The sequence below is a fragment of the Nomascus leucogenys genome, chromosome 2 (assembly GCF_006542625.1).
Source record: "Nomascus leucogenys isolate Asia chromosome 2, Asia_NLE_v1, whole genome shotgun sequence".
In the NCBI taxonomy this organism is placed as follows: Eukaryota; Metazoa; Chordata; class Mammalia; order Primates; family Hylobatidae; genus Nomascus; species Nomascus leucogenys.
The window spans coordinates 74,492,332-74,517,402 of NC_044382.1; the positions used below are offsets into that span (position 1 = coordinate 74,492,332).

Consider the following 25,071-nt stretch of genomic DNA (forward strand, 5'->3'; position numbering starts at 1 on the left):
TTCCTCTAAGTTTTCTAATTTATTAGCGTAAAGTTGTTTGTCTTAGAATGTAGACTTTTTAAAAATCTCCAAGAAGTTTTAAATACTGTTTATTTTTTAATATTAAGTATATCTTTACACATCTTTATTAACATTGCAGTAAGCTCTATTTCATCATTAATTTTATTTTATTATATTCCATGTAATACTTATTCTAAATTTTTTATTTACATTATACTTTATGATAACACATTATTTAGGCTAAGCTTCTAATTTATTTTTTTGAGATAGTGTCTTGCTCTGTCAGCCAGGCTGGAGAGCAGTGGTGTGATCTGGGCTCACTGCAGCCTCCACTTCCCAGCTTCAAGCAATTCTCCCGTCTCAGCCTCCCAAGTGGCTGGGATTACAGACCCTACCACCACGCCTGGCTAATTTTTGTATTTTTAGTAGAGATGGCATTTTACCCTGTTGGCCAGGCTGGTCTCAAACTCCTGACCTCAGGTAATCCGCCCACCTCAGCCTCCAAAAGTGCTAGGATTACAGGCATGAGCCACCTCTCCTGACCAAGGTGAAGCTTCTTTTTTTAATTTAATTTCAAAAACACATATTGTCAGGCATCTTCTATTGTCGTATTTGAATTTGCAGCCATCTAATTTTCTCTGCCTTTGAACAAATACAGTGCACAACTTGAATATGAAGAATTTTTATTGTCTTTTCATCTGAAAAGTTCTAAATATTAATTAGGAATATTGCTCAGTTTTTAGGTTTAGTATTTTAAATTGCTTCATAAACTATTTCAAAATATTATTATTTAATAGTAGTAAGGTTAATCTCTATGATTAAAATATTTTACATTCGTTAAGGCTCCCTCTGTGATTACATTATTTCAGTCATTCCATACTGCTGAGTAATGTGATACGTAGCCCAATTTCGATATATGTCCATTGGACCAAACTTCTGCATTGTATTTTTCAAATATTTGAATTTTCAAGACATTTTACCTGCTTTACCTAACAATAATAAGAAAATATCTGTGGAAATTTTTCGCTTCAGCCACATGATTAGCCCGTTTGTATTATGATTGCTTCAAATCGGCTCCCTTGAATTTTTCAAGGCAGCAATTGCCACCAACTCCCCAGAAAAAGGGAAGCATAAGCCTCCCGAGAGTCCCTGGCGTCGGCTCCTCCACGGACGGTGACTGGTTCCGCCAGATTCACTTCCCAGAGGTCACCCTGATGGCTATTTCTTCTGAACAGGCTAATTGGGATTATTGCTAATACAGCATATTCTACCCTCACAGGGTCCCAAAAATTAGGCAGTTTTCTTTATGAGTCTCATATTCATCAGCTGTGAGTCGAATTCTAATGAGAATCTCTTTCTACAGTCCTGTGCTCATTTCGCTCCACCCAGACCACTGCGTCCATTTTTACCTTAAAATATTTGAAATGGACGACTCTCCTCCCACAAAAAATTCACAGATTTCACAGAACTTTCTTTTTAGAATTTAAGGTAAAATGCCACCCGCCACGCAAGCCTGGGTGGCGAGCGCAGCTGCAGGCCTGGGGGGCAGGAGCGCAGAGCCAGGCAGAGAGGGGCTGCTGCCAAGCAGGAGGCCCACACAAGGTGACCAGAGGGCCAGTTTTCAGTGTGTGAATTTTTGAGTGAAGCCTCAGCCCAAATGAGAAGAAATCTGCAAACAATAACTACTGACAGTGAGTCTGCAGAGTCATCTGAATGCATAACATGGAATGTTCTCAAACCAGAAGTGGCAAAATGTGTGACTCCGTTGATAAGGAGTGACTACCAGGATAGGCCCTGAGTCAAGACAATTTTTATACCTTCCTGGTGGTTCAGAAAGGAGTCTCTGTAAAAGCAGAAGCAAAGAAAGGAAACAATCTGAATTTTCTTTTCTTTTTTTTTTTTTTTGAGACGGAGTCTTGCTCTGTCGCCCGGGCTGGAGTGCAGTGGTATGATCTTGACTCACTGCAATCTCCACTTCCCAGGTTCAAGCAATTGTTCTGTCTCAGCCTTCCCAGTAGCTGGGATTACAGATGCCCACCACCTCACCTGACTAATTTTTGTATTTTAGTAGAGACAGGTTTTCACCATGTTGGCCAGGCTGGTCTCAAACTCCTGACCTCAAGTGATCTGCCCGCCTCGGCCTCCTAAAGTGCTGAGATTACAGGTGTGAGCCACCACACCCAGCCATTATTGCAAATTTCTATATTTTCTCTGCCCAATCTTCTGTAATTTATTTTGTCCTGTTATTACAGGAAAGGGGTCCTGATCCAGACCCCAAGAGAGGTTTCTCGGATATCACACAAAAAAGAATTCAGGGTGAGTCCACAGTGTAAAGCAAAAGCAAGTTTATTAAGAAAGCAAGTTTATTAAGGAAGTTTATTATGGTAAAAGGACAGCTACTCCTTAGACCGAGCAGGGCGTTCCTGAGAGTAAGAGGAGGAAGGCGTCAGCCCTAGGTACAATGTTTGTATATATACAGGATAAAAAAAGATCTTGGGGAGATGTGCTCTGCTACAAGGACTTGTGATAAAGGATTAATTTTCTTAATTACTATATTTTGCAAGAATCAATATTATTATCTTTAAAGCAAAATTAGGAATGCCTTTGTTCTCCAGATATCAGCATATCCGGACACTCCCAAGTCTGGATCTGTTTAGTAAACATTATTTGTTCCCTTAACCATGAACATGTAGAGGCCGGCCTCATTTTCCTAGCCCTCACTCAAAATGGAGTCACTCCTGGTGTTTGAACGGCCTCTGGACCACTGTGCTGTGTTACGAGGCTTGATTTTATTTTTCATATTTTTTATGGTTTTGAATTACACATAAACAGAAGTAGCAAGATTATTGGCTATGGCACCGCCTCCATTTCACCACGCCTTTCTGCGGCAGGATTTATTCCAGAATGGAGAGACCATTACCTCGGTTTTCTGCTCCTGGGAGAAGATACTGCCAGAGTCCCGCATTTCCATCAGCTGGCATGCATGCCTTTGGACTCAGACAGGATTCTTTGGATTGTGGCTGAATTTTCAATGTTTAGTCAATATGGATCTGATCTCCGCATGATCTTTTCTGTGAATGCCAACACCATTTTGTAACTTTTTTCCTATCTAAACATTTTTCTTTTCACTGACAACCCTCTGCCTTGTGATTTTATTGGAAATCAAGGACCTGCTGTTATTTGTTAATTTGCCATCATCTATGTATATATTGAAAGGTACGAAACCCACAAGCACAGTGATCATTTTTATTTGTTTGAAACTTCAGCAGAATAGATATCTGCATGCTTTATGAAGTTGCTTCAATAGCAGCCCCTGGGATGCCAGAAATTAGCATTTCTTTGCTGCCATGGGCTGATGATACTGCTGCTATTAGCGAAAGTTCAGCTGTGGCACCAAGTCACAGCATTTTCATAGAAAAAGATTACTTGTAGCTTATTTTAGAAGTAGGAACATTTGGTCTATTCGACTAGACTTGCAATTTAAAAAAAAAAAAGGTTGCATTCATTAAAGAAAAAATGAATTTAAGGTAAAATGACAAAACCTGGTCTTTAACATCCTGAAGGATCTGATAACATTATTTTCCCTCCAACTCCATCCCAGGCCTGGTGGTAGAACTTCTATTTTTCCTTCTCACCTTTTAGAAAAGTATGCATCTAGATTTTATTCAAAAATAGAAGAAACAACAGTAGAATCATATAAATAGCAAAAATTTGAAACTCAAAATATTAAGCATAAATTACAAAAACATGTAAACAACAGAATATGTTGGATAAATACCAAGCTTTATACAATTACTCTGGATTAAAAGGCTGAACGTTCAGGTGAAGGAGCAGAGAATGCTCCTTCAAAACCAAAAGAGAGAAAATCTTCGTATAAGAAGCATGAACATAGGATCTACACATCAGAAAAATTACAGAAGGACAGAATTATTTTTAAATAATCAAAAACTAGTCTCATTAAAATAAAGTATAATCATCAAGGACAAAAAGAAAATTCTACAACTTGAAAATGGGAAAAAAATGAAGATTAATTCAAAACAAAAAAGGGCATGAACTATGACTTTCTTCTCACTTTCTTCATTGATCATCACTTAAAGCTTATTTCATTAAACTTTTCTTACACTGCTGTGCCCAGTTAATTCCATGACATTTTTTATTAATTGGTTTAAAGTTGCATTTTACAAATTATTAGAGGCCCACATTTAATGAATAATTTGCCTCTAAACTTCTCCATTGAAACATTAACAAAATGAAAATTATGAAAGCACTTTGCAAAACATTTCATCTGTAACTGTCGTTTATGATACATGAAAAATCCTTGAAGGGCAAAGACAGATTCTGAGTCTTACACACACTTTGCAATTGACTGCCAATTGTGGTGCTTAACCTTCTGCAGGAAGAAATCAACAAATGGCCATTCATTGTACAGAAAGAAAACAATCCACATAAATCGAAGAACTATCTGATCAGCTTAGGAAACTGTGGATTCCTTCTACAGCAAGTAGAGCCCAGCCTGGGTATCCTGGGATGGCGGCTCAGGAGCACAAAGGGGCTGACCATGGGAAAACAGGCAGTGATCAGTGCCGAGGTGTTCAACAGCCACCAACTGGGATTAGGAAAAAGATGTGTAAAGATGGAGGAGAGCGAGGAAAATAACACAAGGTGCTCACCAGGACCAGGACGCTTTGGGTGACTCTGGACTCAGGGGAGGATCTGGGGGAGAGGTTGGTCCCATGAATGTGCTGGACCTGCTGCTTGCGCCTGTGCAGGATAAAAACCATGGAGCCACTGGCCAAGGCCATGAGCCCCAAACACAAAACATCAAGGGATGATACCAAGACAATATGTAATGACTGTAGAATTCTGCTCCTACCTCCTCCAGAACAATACTTATAATCATTTGTCTTTGTGCTATTTATGCTGTTCCACTTGCCAGTCACATGTAGAGGAACAGTAATATTTACCAGCATGTTCAGAATCCAGCACAGGACCAGGATGTTGAAGGACCTAATGTATCTGGAGCATGTAGTTTAAGCTGTGCCCACCTGAATTCGCAGGGGCTGATGGTGATGACCTGGAAGACACTCAGGAGGCAGGCGTTGCCCGTGCACACAGCCCTGCCCACTCTGTGAACATAAAACACAAGTTTGCATCCAATATCACTGAGGGAATCTTTCAACCCAAAAGCAGCCATTGTTTGTGGGATTCCTTTAGAGTGTATAACCAAGGAGTTGGCTATGGTCAGAGGCTTGAGAATCAGATCTGTGGACCATAACATACCTCTGGTGAAACAAAGGAAACTATAGTGGTAAGGAAGAAAGAAATTCCCCAGGAATCCGAGATAAGAAGATCTGAGATAAGAAGATCATGCCTATTGCAAAATCCCTGGAGGCCATTTGTCATTTTTTCAGTGTCTGATAATTACATTCAAAGTGAGAGAACCCTGTGTGGAAACATAAAGTCTGTTTCACTTTTGCAAATAAAATCCACTATTGTCCACTTACCATTGTTTCCAACTTAGACATTTTCTTATTAGACCCTTTTTTTATTTTTTTATTTTTAATACTTATTTTTTTTTTTTTAGACAGAGTCTCGCTCTGTCACCAGGCTGGAGTTCAGTGGCATGAGCTCAGCTCACTGCAAGCTCCGCCTTCCGGTTCAAGGAATTCCCCTGCCTCAGCTTCCCGAGTAACTGGGACTACAGGCACATGCCACCACACCCTGCTAAATTTTTTTGTATTTTAGTAGAGAAAGGGTTTCACCATGTTGGCCAGGATGGTCTCGATCTCCTGACCTCGTGATCTACCCACCTCGGACTCCCAAAGTGTTGGGATTACAGGCGTAAGCCACAATCCCCGACCAGACCTTGTTTTTTAAATAAGATTTTTGCTCTAAAGAGAAAAACATATACATCCCCACGAGAAGAGTACTATATTAATGTTTTACATATAACTTTTACAATAATTCTGTGGTATAAGTGCTTTATTATTTCCATTTTACAGGTAAGGAGCTCTTACACAGGGAAGCTTAATGACTTTTCTTTGTAAGAGGCAGAATCAAAATTGGACAATGTGTTTAATTACTGTGTGTCTTACCCTTGGACATAGCTATGCTTTTCTAATGTTTCACACATTTTATGTTGTATATCTTGACACTTTCTTTAAACCTGGTTATAGTTTTTTCTTAATTTTTGATTGTGGCAATTTCTGATTTAAATCTAATTGCTTATTTCATGAGCAAATGTCACCTATAATGATTCAGAAATCCAAGTAGAATATAGATGCACTGATTTAGTATAATCCTAAAAGAATAATCATACAAGACCAAATGAAATTTATTGAATGCTTAAATGATTTCACATTGAAATTAAAAAAGAAGATTCTTTCTCATCTTAACCAAGAAGGATACAGAAATGACTGCTGCTAAGCAAGGGGACAAGGGACATGGGTAGGATATAAAACACTGTAAAGGAGAACCAGGTTGTCATTAATTACAGAGAAATTTAGTATTTGTTTATGAATACAAAAATATCAAATGAAATTATTTCATGCCGGGCATCGTGGCTTTCACCTGTAATCCCAGCACTTTGGGAGGCTGAGACAGGCAGATCACTTGAGGTCAGGAGTTCGAGACCAGCCTGGCCAACACGGTGAAACTCCGTCTCTACTAAAAATACAAAAATTAGCCAGGCATGGTGGTGCATGCACCTGTGATCACAGCTACTTGGGATGCGGAGGCAGGAGACTTGCTTGAACCCTGGAGGCGGAGGCTGCAGTGAACCAAGATCCCACCACTGTCCTCCAGCCTGGATGACAGAGAAAGACTCCACCTAAAAAAAAAGAAAAATTATTTTAACGTCAGAATTGTTACACATATCAAAATATAAGCCTATTATTTAAATGGAAAACTCGAGGTAGGGAAAATTATTCACTGAATTAAGTGTTACTAAGATGAGTATTGAGCCTAAGAATGGCTTTATAACATTTTTGAAGACAGAGTAAATATTACCAAATAATTTACTTCAGAAAACTACTGAAGTCCATGGCTTTTGTTCTAATATGAAAACCTCATATTAGAGGTTTTCTGCAAGCTCCGCCTTCCGGTTCAAGGAATTCCCCTGCCTCAGCCTCCCGAGTAGCTGGGACTACAGGCACATGCCACCACACCCTGCTAAATTTTTTTGTATTTTAGTAGAGACAGGGTTTCACCATGTTGAGTGAGACCAGGTGTTTCCTGTCACCACCCGTCACAGTCTCCATTAGGTACTTTATATGTCCAGAGTAGGTTAAAGCCCTACATTTAATACTTTTGAGAAGAATAAGTTAATTTAATCAGCTACAACTTATACATTTTCACAGGCATGAAGGAACTGTAGAAAGGCTTCCACTCATCTTGAAATCTCTCTGACTCGTGGAAATGATAGAACAACTAGCCGATTAATTTCCAAATTATTCTAGTAAACTTTAAAATAAATGCATTATTCCCATTTAACAGGTAAGGAGATCTTAGACAAGAAGGATCAACAAAAACAGATTTTGGGGGCCAGGCACAGTGGCTCAGGCCTGTAATCCCTGCACTTTGGGAGGCCGAGGCTGACGGATCATCTGAGATCAGGACTTTGAGACTACCTTGGCCAACATGGCGAAACCCCATCTCTACTAAAAAAGCAAAAAATTAGCCGGGCGTGGTGGCAGGCACCTGTAATTCCAGCTATTCAGGAGACTGAGGCAGAAGAATCGCTTGAACTCGGGAGGCAGAGGTTGCAGTGAGCTGAGATCGCGCCATTGGACTCCAGCCTGGGCGACAGTACAAAACTCCACCTCAAACGAAAAAAGAAAAATAAAATAAAAAAAACTTAAAAAACAGATTTTTGGCTTCTTGTATCAAAAACCAACAATGACAAGCACGATGATTTTGTTAAGTTAAATGAGCCGCACACAGTTGGGGACTGGCTCATGTTCTTAGAACTTTGCTCCCCTTCCACAACTTAGCCCATGACCCAGCAATTATTTCCTTTCCCCACACGGCCTTGGCACTGGTCAGTTTTTGGCTCAGTGAAGTTCCCTTTCCACACCAGAGCATTTACCCCACCTCCTGACAACTTCCTCCCCTTGCAGGTGCTCTCTCATAGATCAAAATGTAACACACCCATCAGGCGCCTCCCTGCTGCCGGGCTCTGGAACCCAGTGACTGTCAGGACAGCCAGCAAGTGTGTGGAGGGTGGTGGCCAGGTCTGAGATACGGGCTCGGGATCCTGTGACCTCACCGCCCCACAGAACTGCAATTATACATTATCTGTGGCAACAATGACAGTACACACTTGGGGAATTGAAAATGTTTTTGAAAAACTTTGTCCCAGTTACAATTACCTGTTTTAGGTAATTGACAACTTCCCTGCAGCACCTCCAGAGAGATGGCAGTGCCTGGAGAGGCTCTGCTTTTCCATGATCCTTTGAGGCAGACGGGGGCTCTCCTGGAGGGAGCAGAAAATGTGGAGTATGTGACAGAAGGGGATGACAGTTGAAGCACAGTGGGTGCTGGATTCTGTGCCTCCTGGGATGTGTTTTTGCTGAAACTCTAATTTTCTGTTACTCCCCAAATTCTTTAGATGAACAATCATTCAATTATGAATAAAGAGATGGGATCACACAAGTAACTTGAGAAGGATTTGTCAACAGATTACAGTGCCAGGAAGAACGTGAGGTTCAACACTGACAAAAGAGAGACATCTGTGTAATTCAATGCAAATTGATATGCACATGTAGATTGCATATATACATATGTGTGTTTGTGTGTGTGTGTTTGGAATATATGTTTTATCAAAATGTGACTCGATAGAGATAGACTCTAAACTGAGCAATATTCATAGAAGAAACAAAGACATTTAATAAGGAATTTCCTCTCACACACACAAGCACCAAGTTTATGTAGTTGAGAGGGAAATTCTACTGAAAAAGTAATCAATAAACCAATGCTACTTAAACTACTCAAGAGTTATAGAGAGATCAGTGTTTCCTGAAATCGTTTTTTGGAAGGGTATATAAAGGTGACACCAGAACCTTGCCTAGATTCAGCCATATAGAATACTATAGACAAGCCCAGGTGTGGTGGCTCATGCCTGTAATCCCAGCACTTTGGGAGGCCGAGGCGGGTGGATCACGAGGTCAGGAGATCGAGACCATCCTGGCTAACACGGTGAAACCCTGTCTCTACTAAAAATACAAAAAAAAAATTAGCCAGGCGTGTTGGCGGGCGCCTGTGGTCCCAGCTACTCGGGAGGCTGAGGCAGGAGAATGGCGTGAACCCGGGAGGCGGAGCTTGCAGTGAGCCGAGATCGCGCCACTGCACTCCAGCCTGGGGGACAGAGCAAGACTCCGTCTCAAAAAAAAAAAAAAAAAAAAAAATACAAAAAATTATCCGGTTGTGGTGGTGGGCGCCTGTAATCCCAGCTACTGGGGAGGCTGAGGCAGGAGAATGGCATGAACCCGGGAGGTGGAGCTTGCAGTGAGCTGAGATGGCACCACTGCACTCCAGCCTGGGCGACACAGCGAGATTCCGTCTCAAAAAAAAAAAAAGAATACTATAGACAAGCAGGACACATACATTTAAGGTAAAAATATTAAATATTAGAAACCATTGCATCAGTATATTAATGCATAATTAATCACCTTTTATGTTTTAAAGGGAAGTATGACTCAATATTAAGAAATTCATTGATGAAATTAATCACATTAATAGAATGAATGAGAATGTCATGTGACTGTTCATCAATGCAAAAAAAAATTGGCAGAATTCTACAGAAAATTATGTTTAATAAATTTAGTAAGAAATTGGTGTAAAAGATTTCTGAAAAACATGAAAATAGACTTATACAAATGAAAAATAATGACACCAAATGTTTGGGTAAGAAAATTCAATAATATTGAGAAGTCAATAATCTTTGAAGAAATGTGTATGTTGAGTTTGACCCAAGTATAATACGATGGGCTTGTGTTCTGAAGATCTTAAAAATGTATTGCTATGAAAAATAAACAAAAAACTCCATGGACAATTTGAAATTAAAAAAAAAAAAAAGGCCAAGCACGATGGCTCACACCTGTAATCCCAACACTCTGGGAGGCTGAGGTGGGCAGATCACCTGAGGTCAGGAGTTCAAGACCAGCCTGTCCAACATGGTGAAACCCCATCTCTACTAAAAATAAAAAATTAGCCAGGTATGGTGGCACGTGACTGTAGTCCCAGCTACTTGGGAGGCTGAGGCAGGAGAATCGCTTGAACCCCGGAGGTGAAGGTTGCAGCAAGCCAAGATCACACCACTGCACTCCAGCCTGGGCGACAGAGAGAGACTCCGTCTCGAAAATAAAAAAAAAGGAAAAAAAAAAGAATGAATTCACCCTATTATAAATTATTAAAATGTGGGAATTAAAATAGTGCCCTGTTGATTCATGAATAGAAATAGAAATGAGCAGAATAGAAATTTTAAGACAGAATAAAATATGTGTAAATGTCACTGATAAGACAGCAGTGACAAAAGTAGAAATGTGGACTTGGGGTGTCTGAGCCTTTGTCTCCCCATGTGTTTTGCTGCACAAACAGAGATGGTGTTTCCACAAGTGGAGGGAGGATATTCAACCTTTGAATAGAGTAGCTTTGGCTATTGTCTGCTGAATAACATTTTTACTGGCTCAGTACACGTTGTAACCTGTTCTAAGAGCCCACAGCCTGTTTTCTGGTGAGCTGAGATGCGGCTGCCTTCAGTAACACTTTATCGCCTACATCTGACCCACTTTCCCTGGGTCCCTTAAAAACAGTCACATACTGTTTTAGTAATTCCTTCAGTTGGTGATGTGTGTGGCCTGAGACTATCTGAGGACCCCTCCTATCCAGGCCCACAGGGGATAACAGTCTGTGAACAGTCCAGGGAAAGACCTACTGCTTGGAGATGCTGGAACAGGCTACCCCAACGTGTGTTACTCTTCACCTATATTCCAAATTGGCACAAGGAGAAGTTGCCACAGTCCATTAGAAGGGAAAAAACAAATTTGGAAAGAACAAATATCCTTGGTTATGAGACACAAAGATGATCTTCAGAAGATATGCTAAAATGAAACGAATAGATGGTCTATGCCTTGAGTGAAACTTTATTTGTGAGAAATTTTCTCCAAATGAAGAAATTTATGGAACACACCAAAAGGCAGAACCAGAAGAAAGGCCAAGGATGACCAGAAGTACCAGCAACCTTGGAATGTGCTGCCAGTTGTCAGCTAGGTAGCTAATATATGTAATTAAAACTGCTAGATATAAGAAAAACAATTATGTATCTAGAGTGTATAAAAAGCAAAGTATGTTTTGGGTGAATATAGTTGTAAAGGCATGAAATGTGTGTTTTTAGAGAAAAAGCAATTTTGTCTAGTTAAATGTTACTTAAAGATTGTTTCAAATTGAAGAAATAAAAAAAGATAAAACAGTGAATATAAAAAGTTGTAAAGAAAAAGAGAATAGCTGGGCACAGTAGTTCATGCCTGTAATCCCAGCACTTTGGGAGGCCGAGGCGAGCGGATCACCTGAGGTCAAGAGTTAGAGACCAGCCTGACCAACATGGTGAAACCCTGTATCTACTAAAAATACAAAATTAGCCGGGGGTGGTGGCACATGCCTGTAATCCCAGCTACTTGGGAGGCTGAGGCAGGAGAATCGCTTGAACCCAGGAGGCAGAGCTTGCAGTGAGCCGAGGTCGTGCCATTGCACTCCAGCCTAGGCGACAAAAGCAAAACTCCATCTCACAAAAGAAAAAGAGAATAGAAAAAATTGTGAGAGATTGTAAAAGGTTATGAAAAACCGTAGTCAAAAGCTGACTGAGATTGGATGAATTCGTTATATGTTTGTTTATTATTTATTTGTATATTATTATTTGTTTATATGTTATTTGTTTATTATTAAAGTTAGCTTTGTATTGGTAACACACTAATGTAAAAGTTTTTTTCTTTTGAACAAGACTTTCATGTAGCATTAGTAAGAGACAATAAAATATTTTTGCATACTCTTCTAATAATCTGCAAAAAAAAAAGGAAGGAAGAAAGAGGAGAGACAGATTCTGTCTCATGCTGTCTTTATTAGGTCTTTCAAGTGTTCAGAAAACTGAGTCTCCTCTCTATTAGAAACAGGTTTCTGCTTTTTAAAACCTTTTAATTATTACTTTGTCTAAATGGAATGACTATTATTTTACAGTGACCTGTGATTCTATTTTGACCTAGTGTTTTAAACCTTTAATATATTTCACATCCTTCCCAAAAATCACATTTTAAATTTAAAATTAAGTCTTTTGGACCCCAAATTAACTCTGGGATGTTACAGAAGTTCCTTGAAGCATCCAAAAGAGAGATAATAAACAGGTTTATTTGCTATTTTAAATTATGTGGGAAGCATTATCTAATAAGATATAATGTTTAACCTTATTCTAGTTATATTTTATGGATATGTTATTAATATATGTCCCAAATTTGTATGAGATTTCTAAACTTCTGATTCCTAACATATGTTTTGGTAGCTTATAAGTCATAATTGTGGTTACTATGTAAAATAATTGTAGGCCACAGAAATAATCAAATTTTCTTATCTATTGTGTCTTTACAACTATTTTAAGTCATTTCGACAGCTAATTGCTTAAGTCTTATGAACTTTCTGAAAAGTCTTCACAAGCCAACAAAATCCTAGAATATTGTGTCTTCAAGGAGGTTCGTGGGAGAATGGAAAGGACCCTGATAAGCACTCTTGAATACAAATTTCTGATAATTTTAGAGTCATTTCATTTGGACCAAATGTGAAGTCCCAGAACTCTAATGAAGAGATTTGACTATTTTATGAAACTGCTAACCCAAGCAGGACAAGAATTAATTGAATATCAAGGAAATACTCTGCCAGATTTTCATATTAAATCAGCCAGTATTGAAATCATTTACTTATGCAATTTGAATGAACTTCATTATCTAAGTCAAATGGTAACCTACTTAATAAATGGTGCAATATACTTGATTTGGGGAAACAAAACTGGCATTTAAGAGAATATGAATTCAGTGTTAAGTGTGGACTCGTGGAAAGTGTGGACAGCTGCCCAGTCTTTCCTGAGTCCTTAAAGCTTCCCTTATTATAGCTGTACACTCCAGGACTCTTCCATGGAAGAAATAAAATAATCCAAAACAAATATATATGTCCAATGTTTGGTGCATTAAACCCATAATCCTGAGAAGACAATCAAAACTTTAGATACATTTCTGCTACCTTTGGGCCATTTGAACACTTATAGAGGAATTGTCATTCAATTGTCATTTTCAATGCGTGTTTTCTGGCTGTATAAAGGGTTTTCCATGCAAGAAGGCTGATGCTACAACAGTAGCGAAAAGGTCCTTAGGAAATGTGTTTCTCTCATGGGACATTTCTGGAGAAATCTCCAGTGATAGAAGTACTTGTTTCACTGGACAAGTTGTAGAACAGATAAGTTATTACAGAGCCAATAGCACTAGTCAGAGCTAACTGAATTAATTGGATTGCCTTGGTCAAAGATATTGCAGATTAATGACAATCAGATCCACTTCCAATGGAAAACATAAGTTGACCGCTTATGAAATACTCACTGGAAGGCCTGTGCCCTAATAATAGAACCTCATGTATCTTTCATTCCTAAACTCTGATATGACTAAATGCTGCAAAACTTTAATGTATTATGCCAGAGTGTTTTCACCAGGCAAAGGAAGCTTTCATGAGCCACTGGCCGAGGACAATCAAACCCTTCACAATCTAAAACCTAGACATTGGGTCTTCAGAAAACAACATCAGAGAAAGGCTGTCTTTGCCACCACTCTGTAACAAAACTTGAGACCTTGAATCTTGGGTCCATAATCTCACAACTCAGAAGAACACTTCTTGGAGCTGCACACCCAGTAGAGAACTAAGGTAAAGCTAACCAGGGAAGTTTCTCTCCAGAAGCAGACGATATTGTAGATGTGGACAGCTTTCTCAAGATCACAGATCAAGACTTCTCTGCTATCAGAAGACTCATGCCTCTCTTAATTTTTTCCTTCCTTATGCTTCTATGAACATTAGGATTGTAAAAGGGGCTTTGTGTAAACTCATATGGCATACTGTTATTTGTGGGATTTTTTTTTTTTTTTTGAGACAGAGTCTCGCTCTGTCGCCCAGGCTGGAGTGCGGTGGCGCAATCTTGGCTCACTGCAACCTCCACCTCCTGGGTTCACGCCATTCTCCTGCTTCAGCCTCCTGAGTAGCTGGGACTACAGGTGCCCACCACCACATCCAGCTAATTTTTTGTATTTTTTTAGTAGAGATGGGGTTTCGCCGTGTTAGCCAGGATGGTCTTGATCTCCTGACCTCGTGATCCGCCCGCCTCAGCCTCCCAAAGTGCTGGGAGGATTACAAGCGTGAGCCACCGCACCCAGCTACTTGTGGGATATTTTGTTTTCTGTTGTGTTTTCTCTTTTTTTGAGAAAGAGTCCCACTCTGTCACCCAGGGTGGAGTGCAGTGGCGCGATCTTGGCTCACTGCAACCTCTACCTCCCAGTTTCAAGCAATTCTCTGGCCTCAGCCTTCCAAGCAGCTGGGATTACAGGGGCACACCACCATGCCCAGCTAATTTTTGTATTTTTAGTAGAGACGGGGTTTCGCCATGTTGGTCAGGCTGGTCTGGAACTCCTGACCTTGCTATCCGACAGTCTCGGCCTCCCAAAGTGCTGGGATTACAGGCCTGAGCCACTGCACCCAGCCTATTTGTGGGGTATTTTGAAGCCAATTTTATACATGGCCAACCTTATGCCTTGAAGGATAAAAGATGAAGGGCCAATGTGGATGAAGAATTTTAATGGTAGCTTTGTTGCTCTGTAATCAGTCAGAGACAGAACATTGGTTCACTCCTGTTAACCTACAGCATAGGGTGAAGAGAATATTGCCAGGAGGCCTTCATCCTTGTCGATGGGCATCATTTCTTAGGTCTCTTTTTCTATGATTTGGAGTAAATATAAATGAGGCAATGATTAGACATTTGTCCCTCATAGTGGGCTCTGTATCAGCTTCTACTGCGAAGGCTTTGGTTGTACAGCAGTCTTCTTCAAGTTCTCTTGCTATAGTTGTGCTAGATAATAGAATAACTCTAGATGACCTAATGGCTGAACGCGGAAGAATCTGCACGTGGTTGAATACATAGGTACGAGAGAGATTTAGTTGCAGGGAATTAACAGACAGCCTGCTGGGTTAAAACAAGTACTCTATCTAGCTCACTCCTTGATCTATTTTATTTTAATTGGTTTGGTTTGGACCCTGGTTAAGGAGCATACTCCAAACTCTTGGTATTATCCTCCGGATACTCACAACAGTAGTCTCCCAAGTATTCTGTATTCTCTCAAAAGTATTAAATGTTTGTGTGCAGTCATCTATGGAATGGCAAATGATCTCTTTGACTGGAATGACAAAAACTCAAAGAAATGTATGATCATTGTTTGAAATGCTTGTTCCCTGGTGCTATAAAGAAATAGCACTTGAACATAAATTTAGTTTACTCAGCAAGGCTATTTTTACTTCCTGCAGAAAGGGTACACTTGCCAGCAGTTTTCCAATGAGAGTACACTGAACAAAGGAGACAGGGTTATTTATAACCTGACATGTCCACACTACCGCTGTGTCCAGTTTCCATTGGCTGGAATGGGGCCTTACATTCTGTATTTGTCCCAATTGGCTAGCAAATTAGAACTTTTTAAAGGAGGCAAAGGCAGAGGAGAACAAAGGAAGGAGGAAGTAACTTGTGGAATACTGAGAAAGGTAAAAACACCTTCAAATAAGGAAGAGGAACAGGCTATGACCTAATGCTTGCTTGAACCACTATAAGCATGCCAGGGCAAATATTTAGGCTAAATTGTGGGAGCTAAGAACATAAAGTACATTGATTTCTTTATCATGGCTAGCAGATATTTAAGAACGTTAGCACAGGTCTTTGAATAAATTTTGCTTCTAAGAGAAGTTACTATTTATTCCTAATTAAATGGGGAGGAAAATCTTTGAAGAGGAACCTCTACTTTACTTTTCACAGTCATGAAAACAACACAATCTATGAATGATTTGCTGAGACCAGAAGCCCAACATGATAATGACTCAGAGTAGCACTAAAGCCCTAAGTTTTGGTCACACACAAAATTGAGAGGTTGACCAAAAGAGGAGATTGTTAAATTAAGTTTAGCCTAAAGCTGTCTTCTTATATATTTTAAGTTTGGCCTAAAAGGTTCTCTCTACCTAGTTAACTGTAACTTACCTGGATGTATAGATAGACTATGGTCTGCTCTTGTACCAATCATTGAGCCTTGGCCGATCAAAGACTGCCAATTGTTCACATCATGTTCAAATAAGATAAATGCCAAGCTATACCCAGTGCAGCTGTTACTGCACCTCACTTCTGTACTTTTTTCTGTATGTCACTTTCTTGATTCTGTCCATAAATCCTCTCCAACCACACAGCAGCATGGAGTTTTTCAGAACCTATTCTGGTTAAGGGAGCTTCCTGGTTTGCAAGTCATTCTTTGCTCAATTAAATCGCGTTCAACTTAATTTGCCTAAAGTTTTTTTTTAAATCATGACCACAATGAACATGAGCTTAGAATACCTTAGGTGGGAAGAACATGGTAGGTGATGTTGTTGGGAGGATGAGGTGAGGCCAGAATGGCGTTTGAGGGCCAGAGAGGGACCCATCTGTGAGGCTGATGAGGTTACTATTAGTAACTGTGCCTGTTATATGGGGACAGGGTTATTACCCCTACCAAACATAAGATAAGAGGAAAAGCAGGAGGTATTTCCCTCACATTTTTTACATTTCCACAAGAGCCAATAGCCAAGTACATGGCTTCTATCCTTCATTCTCACAGTGTCCAGAATAACCAGCAATGTCCAGTGAAGAAGGGGCTCAAGTGCACATAGCAGTCTTCTAAATACGGACCAAAACAAATTAGGTTTAAAAATCATCTACATCTTTCTCCATCACAAAATTTTTATCAAGTTAATTTTTTAAATTGTGTTTGATTTAAAAAACTTTTTAAATAAACATTACTTTCAAAATTCTGGTTGGTTAAATGCCAAGACCAGCTTGGTCGGGGAGACCCTAACCCCGTGGTGTTAGAGGAATTAAAGACACACATACAGAAATATAGCATGTGGAGTGGGAAATCAGGGGACTCACAGCCTTCAGAGCTGAGAGCCCTGAACAGAGATTTACCCACATATTTATTGACAGCAAGCCAGTGATAAACATTGTTTCTGTAGATTATAGATTAACTAAAAGTATTCCTTATGGGAAACAAAGGGATGGGCTGAAACAAAGGGATAAGCTCTGGCTAGTTATCTGCAGCAGGAACATGTCCTTAAGGCACAGATCACTCATACTATTGTTTGTGGTTTAGGAATGCCTTTAAGCGATTTTGCACCTTGGATGGGCCAGGTGTTCCTTGCCCTTATTCCAGTGAACCCACAACCTTCAGTATGGGTGTCATGGCCATCACAAACAAATCACAGTGCTGCAGATTTTGTTTATGGCCACTTTTGGGGCCAGTTTATGGCCAGATTTGGGGGATACCCCAGCATGTCCCCCTTCTTGTTTTTGCAGGGCAGTAAAAGCAAAGGTGGCTTTATCACAGTGAGCTACTTCTCGCAGGAGTCAGGATCCACATCTGCAGACTACACAAAGACAAACAACACAGATTAAAAGCACAATCACCATTGAAATCACAGAGCCTCCAGGTGTCTTTATCTATTTTAATGGGTTAATAGCTACTAATCCGTCTGCAGCTCCTTCAAGCACTCCAGTTCCTGGCATTAAGGTCAGGTGTGCCTAGGATGCTTTAAATATTCGTTCTTTTAATTTTGCAATATCCAAAGACAAATTTGTAGAGTGTCCTTCTAGATGCTTTTTTATTCTTTCCCAAATTTTGATCTTACTAAGAACCATTAATAGTTTCCACAAATCCTTATGTTTAGCTCCTATAGCAGGCCATATCATTTGAGGTTGAGGTGCCGCTATACTGCCATTGGGAACTCTTGCTGTACTTCTTACCATTTCTACCATCTGACCGTTTTGTTTAGACCAGTTGAACATAGTGTGGCCATGGCACACTATGCTCCAACACTATGCTCCAATCCAGTGATCATCACATTGGAGTAATATTTCTAGAGTGGGGGCAACACAAAGTATATCATCCATATAATGAATAATGTAACACTGTGAAAATTTTTTACAAGTAGTTTCAGTTGCTTGCCCTACATAAGTCTGACAAATTGTTGGACTGTTTAACATGCCTTGTGGCAACACTTTCCAGTGAAAATGCTTAGCAGGCTGCAGGTTGTTTACTGCAGGAATAGTAAATGCAAACCATTCACAGTCTTGCTCAGCTAAGGGAATAGTAAAGAAACAGCCTTTATATCTATGACTATTGAAGGCCAATTTTTTGGAATCATGGTAGAAGAAGGCAATCCTGGCTGTAATGCCCCCATAGGTTGTATAGCTGAATTAATGGCTCTTAAGTGAGTTAACATTCTCCATTTACCTGATTTTTTCTTAATTACAAAAACTGGAGAATTCCAAGGGGAAAACGTTGGAGTTATGTGTCCTTTTTCTAATTGTTCAGTAACTAAGTCCTCTAAAGCCTCCAGTTTCTCTTAGCAGTCGTTGTTCTATCCAAATTGGCTTATCTGTTAACCATTTTAAAGGTATAGGTTCTGGAGGCTTAACAATGGCCGCCATCAAAAATGATATCCTAAACCTTGATGGGAACTTTATCTTTCTGCTTGAAGCGGTTCCTTCAAATCTTGCAAATTTTTTACTAGTCCCATACCAGGGACATACCCCATTTCATGCATCATATGTTGACTTTGAGGGCTGTATAATTGCTCTGGAATCAGAACTTGTGCTCCCCATTGTTGTAATAAATCTCTCCCTCATAAAGTTATAGGTACAGAAGTTATAATTGGTTGAATAGTCCCAGGTAGTCCATCAGGCCCCTCACAATGCAAAATATAGCTACTTTGATAGACTTCAGGGGCTTTACCAAATCCAACTATGTTAAATTTAGTGAGTTGAATTGGCCACCTGGACGGCCAGTGCTGGAGAGAAATGATTGAAATGTCCACTCCTGTATCTATCAAACCTTTAAATTTCTTTCCCTGGATAGTTATTTCACAGGTAGGATGTTTATCAGTAATTCGATCCACCTAATAAGCTGCTTTGCCTTGTTTATTTGTGCTTCCAAATCCTCCTGCTCATTTAATTTCAGTTTTCCCCATTTCTACATATGGCACAATCAGGAGTTGTGCTATACACTCTCCTGGCTCTGCTTTCCAGGGAACAGAAGTAGATATAACAATTTGAACTTCCCCACTGTAATCTGAATCAATGACTCCTGTTTGTGCTTGCATTCCTTTTAAACTTAAACTAGACCTGCCTAGAAGTAATCCTATCATCCCTGCTCCAGTTGGAACTTTTTGTGGGGGTTCCCCAGGCAGAAGGCTCACAGATTTTGTGCAGCATAAATCTGCTACAGCACTCCCAGATGTGGCAGGTGACAGACATTGTACAGGGGTTAGGGAATGGCCTGAGCCGGAAACGCCCCAGTTTGGAACAGGGCCCAGGACTGGCCCCTCGCACCTTATTCCGAATTTAAAAGGAAAAGGCTCAAATGTGGCTGTAATATCTCCCTGTTGATCTGGGGGGTGTATTCTAACAGGGAACTGCCAAGCCTCTGTATCACCCTCTCGTCTAGCTTTCTGAATTCCTGCCTGAATAGAACTGAGAGCAGTCGCTCAAGGTGCCGCTCGAACAGTCACTGGGGCAACTACTTTTCGCCCAGTGTCCGCCAGAAAAGAAAGATCTGGGGGGTCAGGCCACTCTTTTTCTCCAAAATAATGAGGGGGTGCAGAAGGGCAAGGATGAACCTCTCCTTCCTTTGCTGCTTTAGCTTTAGCTGGCAAACAAACCTGCTCTGTCATCTCTTCTGTTACTTCGTTATACTTTCCTTCCTCCTCATCATGAGTGTTCCAAGGTGGAACAAACCAGAGCCCACACTTGTCCCATTGTTACCCTGATGCTTCCAAGCTCCCCTTCTTACTCACCATGGGGATTGCTTAAGAGTACTCAAGTGTCTTCCAACTTAGTTCCACGTTCTCCAACCCTTGCTCCAGTGATCCTTCGACCTGGGTTCGAGTCCCCACATTGGGTGCCACTTGCCAAGACCAGCTTGGTCAGGGAGACCCTAACCCAACAGTACTAGAGGAATTAAAGACACACACACACAGAAATATAGCATGTGGAGTGGGAAATCAGGGGACTCACAGCCTTCAGAGCTGACAGCCCTGAGCAGAGAGTTACCCAAATATTTATTGACAGCAAGCCAGTGATAAGCATTTTTTCTACAGATTATAGATTAACTAAAAGTATTCCATACGGGAAATAAAGGGATGGGCTGAAACAAAGGGATGGGCTCTGGCTAGTTATCTGCAGCAGGAACATGTACCTAAGGCACAGATCGCTCATGCCATTGTTTGTGGTTTAGGAATGCCTTTAAGCAGTTTTCCACCCTGGGTGGACCAGGTGTTCCTTGCCCTTATTCCGGTAAACCCACAACCTTCAGCATGGGTGTCATGGCCATCATGAACTTGTCACAGTGTTGCAGAAATTTTGTTTTTGGTCAGTTTTGGGGCCAGTTTATGGCCAGATTTGGGGGCCTATTCTCAGCAGGTAAACAATTATGTGAAGTTCACAAAGTATAGGGGAAGTTCCAAGAAAGTGCCAGAGCCGGAGCTACTCCTAGAGTGTGCTTTGGGGCTGCTGTCTCATCCTCAGGGTGTCCCCAAATCCTCCAGCCTGGATGCTGCCTCCAGGGTCCACCCTTGTGGGAGTTCCTACCGAGACCTCCCTCACCAGAGCCCAGAAAGAGCCAAGCCAAGCCAAGCTCAGCTGGCAGTGGCTGCTCACCCCAGATGATCTGTCTGCTCTGCCATCAGTTACACCACTGCTGCTACTCTCAACCAAGTCCACCCTACAAAGAAACATGGGCGGCACATGCCCGATCATGCCTTTGGTAACAACCCACCTGCATCTCACCTGTCTCCAGCTCCCCACATCCCTTGAAGCTTGGTTTCCTTGATCAGGATTAGGGGTTTTCAGTGTGTCAGGGACTCCTGATAGTCGCAGAATGGCATCTATGAGGCCAAACCATGTCTGAATTGACACTCCATATACCTACGTACTGGCCATGTGGTTTGGCAATTTTGTGAGCTTCAGTTTCCAAGTGAGTAATATCCCTCTAATTAAAAGTTCTCACAACTTAAAGTTCTTGTTAATTGTCCATGTCAAGATTACAGGCTAAATTATGGTTCTGTTCAGCTGACCATGAGATGAGGAGATCATCCTTGACTATGCTGGTAGGTGCAGCAAAAATCACAAGGGTCCTTAGAAGTGAAAGGATGCAGGAGAGAGTTGGCCTGATGTGATGTGAGAAAGACTGGACCTGGTGGTCATTGCTGGCTTTCGAGCTGGAAAGGGACCAGGAGTGAAAGAATGTGGGTTATTCCAATAGACTAGAAGAGGAAAGAAAAAGAACTCTTTTCCAGAGACTCCAAGGGGAACACAGCCTAGAGGACAACTTAATTTTAGCCTATTGAGTCTAATTTCAGATTTCTGATCTCTAAATTCATAAGATCATAAATTTGTTTATTTATTTATTTTGAGAAAAGGTCTTGCTCTATCGCCCAGGCTGGAGTGCAGTGGTGTGATCTCAGCTAACTGCAACCTCCACCTCCCAAGTTCAAGCGACTTTCCCACCTCCGCCTCCCGAGTAGGTAGGACTACAGGTGCCCACCACCACACCTAACTAATTTTTGTAATTTTAGTAGAGATGGGGTTTCTCCATGTTGGCCAGGCTGGTCTTGAACTCCTGGCCTCAGGTGATCTGCCTGCTGCAGCCTCCCAAAGTGCTGGGTTTACAGGCATGAGCCATCCGCCTAGACCATAAGATAATAAATTGATGATGTTTTAAGCCACCAAGTTTGTGGTCATTTGTAATGATAGTCATGGGAAACCACCTCACAGATATGGAAAGATGTTCACCTTCACTTACCATGAAAGTCATGGAAAAAAACAGATCATCTTTTTTTTTTCTTTTTTGCCTACTAGGTTAGCATTAATTAAAGAATTTTAAAAACGAATTAAAAAAAAACTTAATATCCTTGAGCCAGTCAGTGGAAAAAAATGATACCATGGTTCCTTACTGGAAAAAGAAAAAAAAATTAGCTCAAACACTTAAGGTGGTAATTTGGAAATACACATAACTGTTTTACATGGACTTGTCCTCTGACCCAATATACTAATGGCTAGAAATGTACAGTCCTCTATTTCCCAAAGTCTGCCAAACAACATGTACAGAATTTTTTTAAAGCAGCTTTATTGAGGTAAAATGGAATACCAATAACCGCATATATTCAACTTGCAAAATGTGATGAAGTTGAATACCTCTTGAAGCCATCACCAGAATCAACAGCATGACCTTCCCATGACCCCCAGAGGTGTCCTCAGCCTCCGGAATAGGAATCTCCTTAATTTGCATTGGGCGGTTGGGGGTGTGCGGCCCTCCCGGGAAGCGCAGCCCTGGGCACCCAGGAAGGGAGGGCAGCGCGCCGGGATCCCCGCGGGGCGGCAGTGGAGGAGCGGGTGCCTGGGCGGGTCCGATCCAGCGCGGCCCCGGCCCCGGGGCGCGTCCCAGTCTGTGCAGCGCCGGTGCGCCCGGCGGCTGCGGGCTGGAAGTGTCTGTTGCCAGTTCCTCCTGCGGGAACTTGGGGGCGGCTGGGTGAGGGGTGGCTCCACGGGCGGCTGGTCCCAGGTGAGCTGCGGCCGGAGCTCCTGAGGCACCCGGGGCTGTCCGGGGACGGGGCCTGGGCCGTGGGACCTCATGACCTCCGCGGGGACACGCGGGGGCGCGGCCTGTGCCCGGCTGCTCCTGGTCTCTGGCCAGGGAGTCACAGAGTGGGAACTCCCGAGAGGCGCCGGCCCTGGTGACAGCGTCCTGGCTGCAGGACTTTGGGGCGATGGGCTCTGGGGGCGCCCTGGGGCACGGCCCGGGGCATGCTGGAGTTCCCACGTATCAGTTAAAAGGCGGCCGGGAGGCATTGAGGATGGTGAATTGTACAGTTCACTTAAATTGTCACATAACGTCGCATCTTCGCTCCTTTGCTCTCAAATGGATACCCACACACACACACCCCCTTGTTTTTCTTATACAGGGGTGTGCTTCTGAGGTGGAAGTGTTTGCAGCTTTGCTTTGGCAAACCTTTTGAACCTGACCTTCACAGTGGGATTGGACTCACATCTAGGAAGAGAAAACGAGGCCTAGGCAGGCCGCGCTTCCGTCCAGGAGCGGCCCCGCAGCCCCCACCTTGCCTTGGGATGGCAGCCTTTGCGCAGCCTTGGGAGCCCGGAAAGGCCACAGCCAGAGGACAGGACCGCAGCCCAGGAATGCGCTCGTCCTGCTCTCAAATCCCAGGACTTCGCCTACCCATTGCAATCTTGACATCGTTGTATTTTACCAACTAGATTTTTGAAACTTGTTTTTGGACTTCAAAGGGTTTTTTTAATCAAACCAAAAATTTTTAAATAGATTTGATAAAAATCTTGTGATGGAAAATGACGTGATAATTCTCAACCCTAATGGACTTCTGGCTGTGTTTAGAAGAGGATGTGGGCACCTGAGTCCTTCCTGGCCAGGCTCACTAACTGCTCAGGACCATGGGCAACAAGGGAAGGAAGCCATACACTTGGCTCCCGGCTCCCTTTAGAAAAATGACACTGAGAAGCAAAGTCCTCCTCCTTGACTTTGAGGCTCAGCTATTATTATTATTATTATTATCATTATTATTGAGATGGAGCCTCTCTCTGGGCTCATTGCAACCTCTGCCTCCTGTGCTCAAGCAATACTTTTGCCTCAGCCTCCTGAGTAACTGGGATTATAGGCACAAGCCACCACACCCAGCTAATTTTTGTAGTTTTAGTAGAGACAGGGTTTCACCATGTTGATCAGGCTGGTCTCGAATTCCTGACCTCAAATGATCCACACGCCTCGACTTCCCAAAGTGCTGGGATTACAGGTGTGAGCTACTATGCCCGGCGAGGCTCAGATTTTAGTAACAGAATTTCCATGGCTGGATGATGTCACACAGGACTTACTTTTAAACTTTGTTGGAAAAAAATTAATATGAGTCCTATAAGTAAAACAGAGCCCTAGAAGAGCAGGTCCACACTCTTGGTGTTTTGGCTCTGGAGTATGACGGTTCCTACCAATGATAGCTACACAGACATTTGAAGGTTTTCTCTTCTTTTAGGTAAACTCAAGGAAGATGATCTGTAAATGATCAGTGTCACATTTCTACTTCTTTAGTGGAACTTAGGCAGATAGCGGTGGGAGCTCCAGGAGAGAATTCCACATGATTATTTTTACTCCTGTTGTCTAAATCACCCCACTACCTTCTGGAGGCACCACAACAGCCTCTCTACTGGTTCCCTGATGCTATCTTCATCTACAATCTGTTTCCTTATTGTAGCCAGAGCAGTTTTTTTTTTAATATGATATTTCGTTGTTTAGAACTGTTCCGCAGTTTATTTATTCATCAACAGATGAATAAATTCCAACATACCCTGGCATTAGAATAGCTTAACAGTTAGGAGTGGGGAGTGCGGGGCTCAGAAATCAGAGCATCTGAGCAGATTCCATGTTCACTGAGCTGTGTGAGAAGTCATCTTACTTCTCGTTGTTTGCCTCTTCAGTTTGCCTAACTAAAAAAAAAAGAAAAAGAAAAAGAAAAAAAAACCCAGGAAAATCACAAATTTCCCGATACATTTCTTTCGTTTTTTCTTTACTTTTGTTTTGTTTTGTTTTGAGATGCCCAAGCTGAAGTGCAGTGACGCTTGGTCACCCAGGCTGGAGTGTAGTGGTGCAATCTCAGCTCACTGCTCCAACATCTGCCTCAGGGGTTCCAGCAATT

The 25,071-nt window shown here is 41.7% G+C and overlaps 1 protein-coding gene across 1 annotated transcript; it reads right to left on the reverse strand.

The window, feature by feature from the left end:
• Positions 1-4,458: 4,458 nt before the first annotated feature.
• On the reverse strand, positions 4,459-5,396 carry LOC101176401 (vomeronasal type-1 receptor 3). The gene is given in 4 exon segments (XM_030823117.1): positions 4,459-4,625; positions 4,628-5,020; positions 5,023-5,341; positions 5,343-5,396. Coding segments are annotated over 4 exon segments (933 nt in total).
• Between the last annotated feature and the right edge of the window lie 19,675 nt (positions 5,397-25,071).